Source organism: Microcaecilia unicolor, chromosome 5, assembly GCF_901765095.1.
Source record: "Microcaecilia unicolor chromosome 5, aMicUni1.1, whole genome shotgun sequence".
Lineage (NCBI taxonomy): Eukaryota > Metazoa > Chordata > Amphibia > Gymnophiona > Siphonopidae > Microcaecilia > Microcaecilia unicolor.
The window spans coordinates 249,120,437-249,134,920 of NC_044035.1; the positions used below are offsets into that span (position 1 = coordinate 249,120,437).

The window sequence follows — 14,484 nt, forward strand, 5'->3', positions numbered from 1 at the left end:
CATTGGCGCTGAGAAGTGCGGAGAGTTCCTCGGCAAGTACCTGCTTGTGCTGGGAACTGACTTGAGCAGCCACTCGGGATGCAGCGTCAAAAGTATGAAAATCTCCCCTGGCCAGGAATTTGCTACACGCCTTCTGCTGCCTGACCACCTGGTAAAAAGTTTCAGCAAGCTCCGGAGGAAGAGCTTCAACTAAACTGGACAGTTGCTTTATCGAGTTCCGTAAGTGAATGCTGGTGTACAGCTGGTATGTTTGAATCTTGGCCGCGAGCATTCCAGCCTGATACGTACGCCTCCCAAAAGAATCGAAAGTCCTAGACTCTCTGCCCGGGGGCGCCGAAGCATAGTCCCTAGTACTCTTGGATCTTCTGAGAGCAGAGTCCACCACCATGGAATCGTGAGGAAGTTGGGCCTTCACCATCACCATGGACTCTGTACTAGGACTCGGACTTCTTGTTGACAACTGAATTAGATAGAGGGCAAGACCAATTTCGCAACATCACTTCCTTGAGTGTATTGTGCAAGGGGGCCATTGCAACCTCTTTTGGTGGAGAAGGATAATCCAGGACCTCGAACATCTCGGCCCTGGGCTCATCCACAGCCTCCATAGGAAATGGAATGTCCCTAGACATTTCCCGCACAAAAGATGAAAAGGAAAGACACTCAGGTGGAGATTGTCTAACCTCAATAGGTGGAGTAGGATCAGATGGAAGCCCCTGAGAATCTTCCTCCAAAAAATATCTGGGGTCTTCCTCCTCTCCCCATGAGTACTCCTCTTTGGTATCGGACAGGAACTCCCGAAGAGCAGCCCGAATCCGAGCCTGCCTCGACCTCGAGGATCGATGTCCTCGTGAGGGGCGTCGAGAAGTGGACCCTTGCCTGGACTCCGGCGAAGCTTCCTCCACCGACGTCGAGGGAGAGTCAACCCGGGTGGCAAGCGGCTCAGGTACCACAAGCAGCACCGAGGGCGGAGACCTCCACGCAGGAGATGGGCCAGACGCCATCTCAGCAGTGGGTACCCGAGGCGCAAGCACCTCCGGTACCGAGGCAGATGGACGCATCATCCCTTCCATGAGACCTGGAAGCAAGGCCCGGAGACACTCATTGAGGGCTGCCATCTGAACAAGCTCTGGGGCCGGTGCAGGAATCGGTGTCAGAATCTGAGGAGGTTCGAGAGCCGGTACCTGGCTGCCAGACGACTGACGCATAGGCACTTCCTGAATGGAGGGTGAGCGGTCCTCCCGGCGCCGACGCTTCTCGGGTGCCAACCCGTTCGGCTCCCCGGAGCTCTCGGTGACGGGAAGGAGATCGATGGCGATGCTTCTTAGCCTTCACCTGACATCGACACTCCTTGGTACTGATGAGGACGACGTTGAATCCTCACGCCTCCTCAGGGCCGGGTCCAACTCAGGGCGGTCCCAGGGGGCCTGCATAGCAGTAGGTACCAAGATGGGTAGAGACCCACTCGATGCCTCACTGCTCCCAGCTCTGAATGGTCTCTCGGCAGCCATTACCTGACCTCTCGATGCTGCTTCCCTATACGTCGATGTCGCCGACCTTGGTACCTTGGACTGGACCGATCTGAAAAATGTTTCTCGCGCTGAGCCTCTCGAGCCACCTGGGTTCTCTTTTTCATTAAATTTACACAGCTTACAGGAAGCTGGCAGATGGTCGGGTCCGAGGCACTGGAGACACCAAGCGTGAGGGTCGGTAGACGAGATGGTCTGGTTGTAGCGGGAACAGCGCTTGAAGCCGCTGGAAGTCCTCGATGACATGGGAGGAAAAATAGCGGTCAAAAAATCAAACGACTCGATGGTACCAAAGAGAAACGCATGAAAAATGGAAAAAAAGGAACGTGACCGAGCAGCCTAAAGGTGGCCACGACGAAAAAGAAAGGAAACCTAAAAAGATGAGAAAAACTAAGGGATTAAAGGAAACACTTTTTTTTTTTTTTTTTAAGAAATGAAGAAAAGGGAGAAAACCAGAGCGCGTAAACGCAACAAAAAGTCCCCTGGGCCGAAAACACGAGGAGCGCTCAAAACAAACTCACTCGCGAAGTGGAAAAAAAGGAACTGAGGGAAGCGCGCGGGTGTCGCGGGCAATAAGTCACTCACGCATGCGCGGTGCATTGTCCCCGTGCCCGCTCTCGTCGCTTCTAGAACTTTAAAATTTTTGATTTTATTTAAATATGTTTTTTTATTGATGACAAACAAAGCATAAATTCTTCATTAAAAGACAGTTTCCACAGCCGTGTACAAATCTCCAATATTAAGCCATTCAAACAAATCCATTATACAGTCATCATGTTTTTATTTATTCTCCCCCCCTCCTCCCCCCTCTCAACTGTATAAATTTATGCGTCAACACTTTATTGAGGAACCTCCAAATTAACAACACCCTCCACTTTTCAAGTGCACAAGATATCAGTCTTAAACCAACAAACAGGTGATCTAAACGGTAGCATACAGTCATCAAACTTGTTTATCAGGCCTTCCCCTCCATCCCCCCCCCACTCTCTATTTACATCTTCTCATAGGTAGTACATTAGATCATAGTTCCCCTTCAGATACTGCATCCTCCAATCCCTCGTCCTCCCCCCAACTATGCCCCTCCCCCCTCCCTCCCCTTACAACCCAAACTTCCAACCAGGTTACCTATAATTCGCCTAAATATATACCCTCCATCCTTATGAGTCCACACTTACTCCCTCCCCCTCCTCCCCTCCCATTCTGTTTGCATGTCCCACCTCTGGCTCCATCTGGTCCCTTCCAATATCCCATGGTAATCTATTAAGTATTTGACTACGTGCTCTTGGCGATATCGTACTTATATATTTCCCCCATATAGTTAAAAACCTCTTTTGCCTTTTTGGTGTCAGTCGCGCCCCTCTCGCTTCCCAGAGCATAAGTTGATGTAACCTATTCCTCCAGTACCAGTGAGAAGGAGGCATGTCCATCACCCAGTGACCAAGGATACACTTCTTCCCCACTATGCATGCTTTACTCAGAAAGCATTGTTCCCCTTGTGCATCCACCCCCCACCGTCCAGGAATACATAACACCATTCTATCAAATGTGATGACTATTGGATGATCTAAAACTCCACTGAGGTATCTACCCAATCCCCACCAAAAGCCTTTAATGTATCTACATTGCCATAGGCAATGTGTCAACGTAGCTCCCCCCTGCTTACACTTGAGGCAGGCATCAGTAGTAGTTACTTTTGCATAAAAAGCCCTTCTGGGGGAGAAGTAGGCTCTATAAAGGATTCTATACTGACATTCTTGCATTTCTGCACTGTGAACCACCCTTGTTATTCCCAACAACGATTGCCTTATAAGCTTCTCAGGAATTTGGCGTTGTGCTTCTACACTCCATTTGTCCGCCACCTCTAGTACTTGCCTCTCCGGATGCCCTCTCTCTAGCTCTTTACAAAACCAGGATACTGAGATCTGTCCCAGTGCATCTCCCTCTAAAAAGTCCTTGAGCTGTCTCCCAAATCGAGGAAGCAGACCTTCTTTGGACAAACTACGCACATAATGTGACAATTGTCGATAAGCCAACATCGCCGCCATTCCCCCTGAGCATCATTGCTGAAAGTCCATCAGGGAGATCAAGGTGCCATCCTCTTGCATGAGACTTTCTAACAATTCCACTCCCTGTTCCTGCAATCTACGAAACACTGCATTATCTCTCCCAGGCGGGAACTCATCATTCCCAGCCAACGGAAGTAGTATACTAGTGGTGGGATCCTGGCCCCATCGTTGTAACGAGTCCCTCCACACATGCCAAAGAGGCCCCAACAATAAACTATCTCTGATTCTTCCAGGCAGTTTCCCTTTCTTTGGGACATGTAATAAGTAATTCAAATTAAATTTTTGATTTTTAAATCCGGAGCTCCTGGACCGTCACGGATGACGACCCATGCATGATGATGTCCAGCCTGCTTGTCCTCGGAGAATATTAAGATAAGTTTCTTACAAAAAAGCTATAGAAGCATGCTGTTTATGAATGGTGTGAAGGAGTTTCTGTCTTAATGGGGAGTGTACCTCCCACATTATCATCTTAGGTAATTAAGACAGTATGACTACAAAATAACCAAAGTATAAGGTCTGTACCTAGATGAAGCCTCAAGGTTGTCCCAGCCACCACCCCAAAGGAAGTGAATACATACAGGAACCCCACCCCAAAGTTCTGAATATGCCACCTGAAGCTCATAATGTTGGGGGTTTGATACCTTCTAAACCACCCAACCACACCCACCCTCCCAAACGACCTTAAGGGTGTCCCAGTCACCACCCCCGAGGAAGTGAATACATATAGGAACCCCAACCCCCTGGGAAAGTTCTGAATATACCAATGTTGGGGTTGATACCTTCTAAACCACTCAACTAACCCCCACCCTCCCAAACCCAACACATACAACCTGATGACATCCGAATGATCAATACTCCACCTCACTCACCCACCCTTAGCTGCTGTTCCCATCTGAAATGAGAATGAACATGGTATGGGTTCTCCTTCCTATCTGGGCTCGACTCTCCTTAGCATGTAAAATTTGTTTATACCCCCCAACTCAGCAGAACATAACACTGGTGCACAATAGAGTAACATCAGGGAAAGGCAGATCTAACATTCATTGATCTGGAGTTAATCCTAGGACTAAGGGCCCTGTTTACAAAACTGTGTTGGTGTTTTTAGCACGCCTACAATTAGCACGCACACTAACCATGTAGGTGCCTATAGGGATATCGTAGGCATGTACATGGTTAATGTGCCTATAATGGTGCTTAGTAAACAGGGCCTTAAGAAAACATTTCTCCAAAGCACTTAAACATTTCTGCAAGGCCCAGTGGTTCTGTGGGATCCCAAGTGGGCAATACTGAGCACATCTAGGCTGATCACTTCAAGGTGTCTTAGCTGGTCTGAAAGACTAAGTTATATAACTCATAGTACCATGGTTCCTGTCAAGAATATCCTTTATCTGGCTATTATGCTACAGAGAGCAATCCATAAGATAAGGTCATATCAGCACACTGAAGGCAGTGACAGCCAGCTCCATATTCAGATGAAGTAACACAACATAACATAAAATAAAATACTGTCCGGTCTGCCCTGCTCCAGGAGAACACCCATCAGGAAAAACTCAAGAGTCCAGGATTACACCGAGGCCTCAGGAGTAAGTTGGTCCAAAAACCTTTTAGCCTCCACTTTGGAATAAATACACACAGGAAGTCCAATATGTTAGCATTTAACTTTCAAAAAGGAAAACTATGATAAAATGAGAACGGTGAAAAACACAAAACAAAAAAACTCAGCGGAGCAGCTGCAAAGGTCAAAAGTTTGTATCAGGCATGTATGCTGTTCAAAAATACCATCCTGGAAGCCCAGGCCAAATATATTCCACATACTAAAAAAAGGAGGAAAGAAGGAAGACCAAACGACAGCTGGCATGGTAAGTGAAAGAAGCTATTAGAGCTAAAAGAAAATCCTTCAGAAAATGGAAGGATCAGACAGAAAATAATAAGAAACAGCGTAAGGAATGGAAGTCAAATGCAAAGCGCTGATAAGGATGGCAAAGAGGGACTTTGAAAAAAAAATTGCACTGGAGCCAAAAGCAAACAGCAAAAACTTTTTTAGGTATATTAAAAGCAAGAAGCCAGCAAAAGAATCAGTTGGACCGCTAGATGACCAAAGGGTAAAGGGGCACTCAGGAAGACAAAGCCATAGCGGAGAGATTACATGAATTCTTTGCTTCAGTCTTCACCAAGGAAGTTTTGGGAGAGATACCGGTGCCAGAAAAGATATTCAAAGCAGACAAGTCTAGAGAAACTGAATGAAACAATCTCTCTCATGAATATTCATTGTGGGTATCCTGAAAACCTGACTAGCTGGTATGCCTCTAGTATCAGGTTTGGGAACTACTTTCATTTTGAAAAATACACATTTCTCCTTTAAAATCACAATCTTATTTTTGGTGGTGTTTTTAATGTGATTCATGTGTTCTCTAATAATTCCCCTCTAAGAGGCAAGTATAATATTTTGGAACTTACCAATAAGCTTTAATTTTTAGTTTATTCTCATCCAAGTGTGCATTGCCCCTTTAAATTGCAATTTTTAAAAACATTTTAGTGACATGTCTAACATGTTCCTCCCCCCCCCCCCCCCCCCCACACACACTTTCAAGATATGTAACTGTGAGATCTGTACCATCTGATCCTAAGAACTGTGTATATTGCATGGTTCCACAGTTGATACAGGTCTCATTTACCTAACCCACTGTACTATTTGGTCCGTGCAGATATCCTATTAATATTCTTGCTTCTGGGTGGTGTTTGAGAGATCAGTACTATGTAATCCTTGACAACCGAACCTCCTTATTTGGGGATTTTTACCAAACTGCACTAGCAGTTTGCCACATTGGAATCGCTAGCATGGTTTAGTAAAAGAGGCCCTTTTTATCTACTGAGGTCTATACCATATGACCGCTACACAGATTGCTGAAGACCACAATCATACTTGAATACATGGATTTTCTGTCTCTCATTTTAGCATTTCATACCGAGTTCAAGTACAGGCAACCTTTGGCACACAGTGCTCTCTTAAAGTAACATTTCTCCCCCCCCCCCCCCCCCCCCCCCCCCCCCCCCCCCCCCCCCCCCCCACTTCTTTAAATACTTTGTTTTGTGTTATCTTATTGGTTTGATGTTGTATGTGTACCTGATATACTGTACATATTTTCTATATACTTTGAATTTTTTTTTTAGTTTACACGTTTTTATGATTGCTATATAATTCTAGGTGTGATATGTGCTCTACAGCAGGATCTGACTAGGCCCCTGATACAAATATTCTACTGCCTAAACATGTTGAGCAACAATTGGTAGGTCAATATTAACACAACCAACCAAAAAGGTTGCTCTTTTAAATAAAGTTATATACATGTCTACAGCCACTGGTTGGTTAGGTTTATGTTGCTGCCGTTACCCCCCCCCCCCCCCCCCCCCCCCCCCCCCCCCGAAGGCAGGGATCATCGGTGTGGTCGTTTGCTTTGGGCCCACTAAAAGGTTAAGTCTGCCCAACTTCTTAGTAGTTTCTTCACAAAGTTGAACCCAGTTTTTAGAAAGTTATTCCTTTTGCCCTTCTCTGCTTTGTTTGGTTTTTTTCTAGCAGCTCTACAGCTTTTGGAGATTGAACGCTTTATGTAGTTCTGGTTGCCCAAGGTGCTGTCACACACACCGTTTGTTTAAAATATTAACCGCACTATAAGAGCTGTACAAGATAAGACATATAAAATCTAAATAGACAACAATGATAAACGTCGTAAGAGTTGCTCAAACATAACACACCTCTACGTCAGGATTTTCCTGGCTTTTATACCAAATTATCCACCATTTTGAATGTCACCCAAAGCCTTTTTTTTTTTTTCCAGGCTGTACAGTCTGTGTTCAACAACAGCTGGAAGGATAGTGACTATCTCATATGTATTTTTGCACACATATACACTCAGGGCCACAAACCAATCGATTTTTTTCGGCATTTCCATAATGAAAGCTCAGATTCATTATGGACAGCCTTACACCAAATTGGTGATGGGGTGGCCCACTGCAGGTGGAGAAACACCTTTATAACGTACCAACAATACTGCCTTATTAAGTCAAAACAAAATTGCCATTGGTTGACGAATGAAGAGAAAAGCATCATTTAACTGGGGAAGTTATTAAGCAACCCCTTAAACAGCAGTCTCCCCGAGTACCTCCACACCAAAGCGACTACCTAGTAACAGAACGTTACGTGGGGCACCGCGCGACTCGTACCTGCCAATCAGCGGAGCAATACGGCACAGCATCCCGCACTCCTTTCACCGCCAACCCACGGCGCTGTAATTCTGGCAACTTCTCCAGCACGAAGAAGAAATAACCATTACGACCACTTCGTTTATTCGGCATGAGTGCGCTTTTCCCGGGGTATAACCAAGAAGCGTGCACACCTTACCTACCGTCCCTCGAAGTAAACCACAAGTTTCTCTCTTTTTCCCGCCACTAAGCGTAATTACACAACACACCACGCACACAATATGTATATAAGGAGGCTTGATGAACAGGGACGGAGTCAGAGAGTGAGTGAGTGAACCACTTAGCCCATTATATGCTGAAGGCAGTAGGCAGAGCTTGCCGGCAGTAGGCGGAGATTGACACCATTTTCTCCCACCCCAAACAATAGCAAGCGCAGTGCTATTGAATTTGAAAACAGTAAGTAACAAAAGAGTATTAGAAATAACGGACTGCTTGGGTGTGTGGTCCATCTGTAAAAAGACAAAACCTGTTCCAGTTTGATAGGCAGTGCCTTAAAAGGTGGAGGACAAAATATTTTTTTCTTGTTTTGACAGCTTCTTAATTTATTTGAAAGCTTCCCTTATGTAGATATATAAATATCATTAACACTCACGTCCCCCCAGCAATTGCTTTATAAATTACTCTCTGTGGTGGATGACTTTGGGTTTTACTCCGGCTTCAGGCTAAATCTGCAGAAATCGGAGGCTCTACCCTTGTTCCCTGCAACTAAGGACCAGTGGTTGGGAGGTTTCCCGCTAAAATGGGCATCAGACTTTATTGCCTACTTGGGAGTGAAGATTCCCACGGATTTAGCTAGGGTATACACCTTAAACATTGAACCATTGAAGGTTAAGACAGTGGAGACTTTGGAAAATTGGCAAGGCAAGGGCTACCGCTGTTTCTCTTAGGGAGGGTAGCATTATACAATATGATCCTTTTTCCAATGTGGATATATACATTTCAAATGCTTCCTTTATATCTATTACGGAAGGATGAACAATGGCAACATAAAAGATTAAACAAATACCTGTGGAATGGGAAGAGGGCTCGCCTGACCATAAAAAGGGCACAATTACCCAGAGCAAAGGGAGGTTAGGTCTCCTAAGCTTGCGTTTTTTTTTCCATTTCTAGCAACCTAAGGCACTTGTCGGATTGGTTTCGCTCCACATCTTACTTTTCTTGCACGATATCAGAAACACAGATGCTTGGGAAGACCCATTTTGCAAGTTGGGTGCATGGGAGGGGATGTAGGGGAGACAATCTAGGCCAGGCCAGATTTATATTTCAACCACTAAAACAGACTTGGAAATGGGTGACCAGACTCCTATCTTTAGACAGTAAAAATTCCCCGCTTCTATCAGTCAGAGGGAACCCAGACTTTCCGGTAAGAGACATATCTGTGATATTTAGGGTTTGGGAGGTACATGGGATAAACATATCTGTTTCATGTGGTAACGGACCAGGGGGAAATGAAACCTTTACAGGATATACGTACAGAATTTCATATTGAACAAAGGGATGACTTTGCATATTACCAGCTGAGACATTATATTGCCTCTCTGCCCAAACAAGCCCTGACTGCGGAGATAGGGGACAAGCTTACTGAATTATTGGGTCTAGAGGTCCAACAAAGAGTCCCATTGAGATACTTTCACTCTTTCATAAGAGAATCATTACCGAACTTTGACTTTTCCAAAATAATTGCACAATGGAATACAGAACTGAGACTTAATCTCCAGGAGGCGCACTTACACAAACAGTTACTATCTGTGGCTAAGCTTACAGAGAACGTAGCTTGGCAGGAGTTGCAACTAAAATTTCTGCTGAGGCTGTATATCTCACCGTATAGAGCCTGGAGAGCAACAATAGCAGACGTGGACTCCTGCCCCAAATGTGGGGCTTCCGGGGCACACCTGGGGCACATGTTTTGGACGTGTCCCGGGGTGCAAAAATTCTGGAAGGAAGTGGGACTGCAGGTATCTAACTGTTGGGGCACAAGATGGAAGATAGCCCCAGGACAGTTATTTGAGAGTTTTGTCAGTGCAGGGTGTATGCCAGCGAAAATGAAAGCTTTTTTAAAACGCACTGTTCTGATGGGTAAGAGAACAATCCTACAACTGTGGAGGAGTGCAGAAAGTCCCTCCCTGGCACAGTGGCGAATAGCTATGATTCAGATGTGCTCATTGGAGAAGCGGAAAATAAAGGACTTGGCATCTAACAAGGGGGACATTTTTTTTGCTACTTGGGCACCTTTTTGGGATACGCTTACCCCTACTGCCCGAAGCCGTATTTTGAACTTATGAGGGGGGGGAGGGAAGGGGTTTGATAGGTTGAGATGGGGGGGGGGGGGGGGGGGGGCACGTTCTGGGAAGGGGGGGAAGGGAAAAAACAAGTCTAAACCTTAATAGAGATGTTGTTTAGTTCTGTAACTTTATGGATGGTCAAGATGTACACAAAATCTTGTAACTCTGTTTACTTCTACTATAATAAAATATATATATATAAAAAAAATTATTGTAGCTGGTAGAAGTGGAGGAGTGGCCTAGTGGTTAGGGTGGTGGACTTTGGTCCTGGGGAACTGAGGAACTGACTTCGATTCCCACTTCAGGCACAGGCAGTTCCTTGTGACTCTGGGCAAGTCACTTAACTCTCCATCGCCTACCGCATTGAGCCTGCCATGAGTGGGAAAGTGCGGGGTACAAATGTAACAAAAAAAAAAAAAAAATCGTCATCTGTTTTGTAGAAATTTTCATTTTAGATACACAAATGGATTATTCTGTTGTTTCAGCATGTTTCAGGGACAATTAGTTTTATAACTCAAAATAATAAAAATAAATATGCTTCATACAGATCTCTCATTTGTTGAAACATAACTAAGGGCCCTGTTTACTAAGCTGCACTATAGACGCACTAGCATTTTTAGCGCATGGCAACACTAGAGACACCCAAAGGAATATATGGGTGTCTCTAGCATTTGGCACCCGCTAAAAACACTAGCGCATTTTACTAAACAGGGCCCTAAATAGGCTATAAGCCCCTAATGCAGTCCATTGGTTTTCTTATATTTTGTTCTTGTGATGACTTATACTGTGCCAAAACTGGAAATACAGTGAGACAGAATAACAGAATTCAGTAACATCCAAAACTTAATTTTTATGTTTTTAATCATGTTTATTAAAAGCACAACATGTTGGTTCAGAAGAAAAAAAAAACAGTGAACCATCCAATGTGGCATAATAGAAAATTTTACAAAGAACATACCCCAAGACCTCTTCCCCTTGAATAATATTATTTGGTCCCAGGTTCATGATCCAAAATCATAGAAAAGTTATAGGCCTGTGTCTCTGACTTGAACTCCAGTGTTGAAACACACAAGGGTGGGGGTCTAACTGACAGAGTTCCATGAATGTGGCAATATGGTGGTAACAAGATGTTCTTGAGAAACAGAACAAAGATGGCTTCACAGGAAGATGACCAGGTGTCAGAGAAAGTGTTTTGAGGAAGATATGGTCAAAAATGTAGAAGTGACTGGTCTTGCAAGAACATGACTTTGTCTTCCAGTAAGGGGCGGTCTATTGCTAGCTTTTCCAGTAAAATAATAACCAACTCATTACCATAGCCAATCAGTGTTAACTATGACATAAGCATAGATCGAATAAGGTGTAATTACTGCCATATTACATGTATCCTGAATGGGCATATAAAAATGAGTGTACTTCCTACTTCAAGAGAGAGATAGCCGCAGCTGGTACCCTTGATCCAGCTGAACTGTTCTCTTCCTATGAGAAACCAATCAAATTGTATCTGAATTTTCAAGTAACCCAAATGCTCTCTCTTAGGTAGCTTTGAGTCTTTTATATCCACTAAATAGCTTTGGTATTAAAGACTCAGACCCAGAAAACACCTATGTGTAGCTGGGATACTATTTTCCCATAACCAATTGATTGTACATGTTGCGGGAGTCTCAGATAACTACTGATTTGACTTGTACCTAGTAAATAAAATTGAGTTGTACTTCTCATCACAAATGGTGTTCTGTAAACTGTACTTACTGAGCAATGGCTAATTATAATTATACTAGCCGTTAAGCCCATAACAACGGGCTAGTTTTTTGTTTTCCTATGGCTTCCCCCCATCCACCAACCCTGCTCTCTCCCCTGCCCTCCCACCAGCGTCTGTTTCTCTCAGTTCCGCACCCTCCTTCCCTCCCTGCTCCCTCCTCCTCCGATTTCCACGCCCATGTCCAAGCCCTCCTCCCTATTGTGCTGTACTGCTGGTGGAGGTGGGGCTTGGACTTCTACACTCTCAGCGTTCCGACTCTACTGCGCATTTGCAGGTGAGTTGGTCACTTGCTGTTTATATGTTTGATTATTATTATTATTAGCATTTGTATAGCGCTACCAGACGCACGCAGCGCTGAATACCTGACACAGAGAGACAGTCCCTGCTCAATAGAGCTTACAATCTAAAAATACAGACAGACAAGACAATTAAGGGCGAGGGAAGTACTGGGTGAGAAGGAACAAGGGAAGGGAAATTGAGTAGTGGCTAGGAGCCAAAAGCAGTGGTGAAAAGGTGGGTTTTCAGCATAGATTTGAAAACAGATAGAGATGGAGCTAGACGTACAGACTCAGGAAGTCTATTCCAGGCGTAAGGTGCCGCAAGGGAAAAGGAACAAAGTCTGGAGTTAGCAGTGGAGGAGAAGGGAGACGACAAGAGAGATTTGTCCAGTGAGCAGAGTTCACGGGGAGGAATGTAGGGAGAGATGAGAGTGGAGAGGTAATAGGGAGCTGCAGAATGGATACATTTAAAGGTCAGTAAGAGAAGTTTGAACTGTATGCGGAAGCGGACAGGGAGCCAGTGAAGTGACTTGAGGAGTGGGCTAGTGTGGGTATAACGATTTTGGCGGAAAATAAGTCGTGCTGCAGAATTTTGGACAGACTGGAGAGGAGAGAGATGGCTAAGTGGAAGACCAGTGAGAAGCAAATTGCAATAATCCAAGCGAGAGGTGACAAGGGTTTGGGTAAGGGTTCTGGTAGCGTATTCAGAAAGGAAGGGGCGAATTTTGCTAATGTTGTAGATAAAGAAACGACAGGTTTTGGCGAGCTGTTGAATATGCGCAGAGAAGAGGAGAGAGGAATCAAAGATGACTCCAAGGTTACAAGCCGAGGAGACAGGGAGGATGTGAGAGCCATTAACGGAGATAGAGAATAGGGGAAGAGGGGAAGTGGATTTAGGGGGAAAAATGAGTTTTTAGTCATGTTTAGCTTCAGACAGCGTTGAGACATCCAAGCAGCAATGTCCGAAAAGCAGGATGAAATTTTGTCCTGGATTACGGTTGAGATTTCAGGGGTGGAGATGTGGATCTGAGAGTCATCTGCATAAAGATGGTATTGAAAGCCATGGGATGAAATCAGGGTACCAAGAGAAGAGGTGTAGATGGAGAAAAGGAGGGGTCCAAGGACAGAACCCTGTGGGACACCAACTGAAAGCGGGATGGAAGTTGAAGTGGAATCGCTAGAGTGAACACTGAAAGTGCGAAGTGAGAGGTAGGAGGAGAACCAGGAAAGAACAGAGCCCTGGAATCCAATCGAGGATAGCGTATCTTGGAGTATGGTGTGGTCAACAGTGTCAAAAGCAGCAGATAGGTCAAGAAGGATAAGGATAGAATAGAGACCTTTAGATTTAGCCAGCAGCAGGTCATTAGAGACTTTGGTAAGTGCAGTTTCAGTAGAGTGAAGAGGGCGGAAACCAGATTGGAGTGGGTCAAGAATAGGTTGAGAAGAAAGGAAGTCAAGACAACGGCAGTGCATGACGCGTTCAAGTAATTTGGAGAGGAAAGGAAGAAAGGATATGGGGCGATAGTTGGAGGGACAGGTAGGGTCAAGTGAGGGTTTAAGGAGTGGCGTGACGAGTGACAACAGCATGTTTGAAGGCCGTAGGAACAGTTGCAGTGGAGAGTGAGAGATTAAGGATGTGATAGATTGTAGAGCATGCAGCATATCAAGAAGATGACACACACCTTGGAAAATGATGTAGTAGTTCTTTCTCCTCTCCCTCTCCCATTCTATCCAGACAGTGAAAGCAGGTTTTGAGGAGACCAAAGGGCCTCTGTGTTATTGCCTTGCTTTGGTGTTGGACTCCTCTGCTTCAATTTGGGTCTCTATCAGGGCTTATCAGCAGTTTGCTTTCAGAGAAAGACTCCAATAGGTCTTTTCTATAGCTGTACACCTAGCCTCAAGGACTTGGGCTCCTCCTTCACTCAGGGTGACTGTTCCCCCAGTTATCACCGCTTCTGTGAATCCTTCCCTGCTATACCCTCTGGTAACCGGTCACACTTCTGGTAGTCCGGCAGGGCCCCTTGACACCTTCTTTGGGGAATATAGCCCTGGTTCCTCTGCTTTCACAAATATGCAAATTCACTCTACATTGAATGCAAATCCACTTTATTAGTTCCAGTCTTGTGGGGAACAAGTTCTGTTAAGCTTATCCTTCAACTTGTTTCTGCTCCACTGAGCCCACTTATTTGGGAGGCCTGGGTCTCAGTATAAAACAGCCACCTCCCCTGGATAGGACTTTCTTCATTCTAACTCTACAATCCTATCCTCCACCCCACAGCTGTTAGTCAACTTCACATAATACACAGTGTCATT

At 45.0% G+C, this 14,484-nt stretch overlaps 2 protein-coding genes across 4 annotated transcripts in view; one reads left to right on the forward strand and one right to left on the reverse strand.

Moving 5' to 3' along the window:
• Positions 1 to 8,096, reverse strand: part of MAEL (maelstrom spermatogenic transposon silencer) — a 111,433-nt gene extending 103,337 nt beyond the window's left edge. The window contains exon 1 of the mRNA XM_030205095.1: positions 7,814 to 8,096. Coding sequence (XP_030060955.1) covers positions 7,814 to 7,945 — 132 coding nt within the window. The 5' untranslated portion in view covers positions 7,946 to 8,096. The remainder of the gene's footprint in view (positions 1 to 7,813) is intronic.
• Positions 8,097 to 8,179: 83 nt separating this feature from the next.
• ILDR2 (immunoglobulin like domain containing receptor 2) overlaps positions 8,180 to 14,484 on the forward strand; it is a 243,216-nt gene continuing 236,911 nt past the window's right edge. For all 3 annotated transcript variants that reach the window (XM_030203965.1, XM_030203964.1, XM_030203963.1), the window contains exon 1: positions 8,180 to 8,248. The gene's annotated coding sequence lies outside the window, so the exon portion shown is untranslated. The remainder of the gene's footprint in view (positions 8,249 to 14,484) is intronic.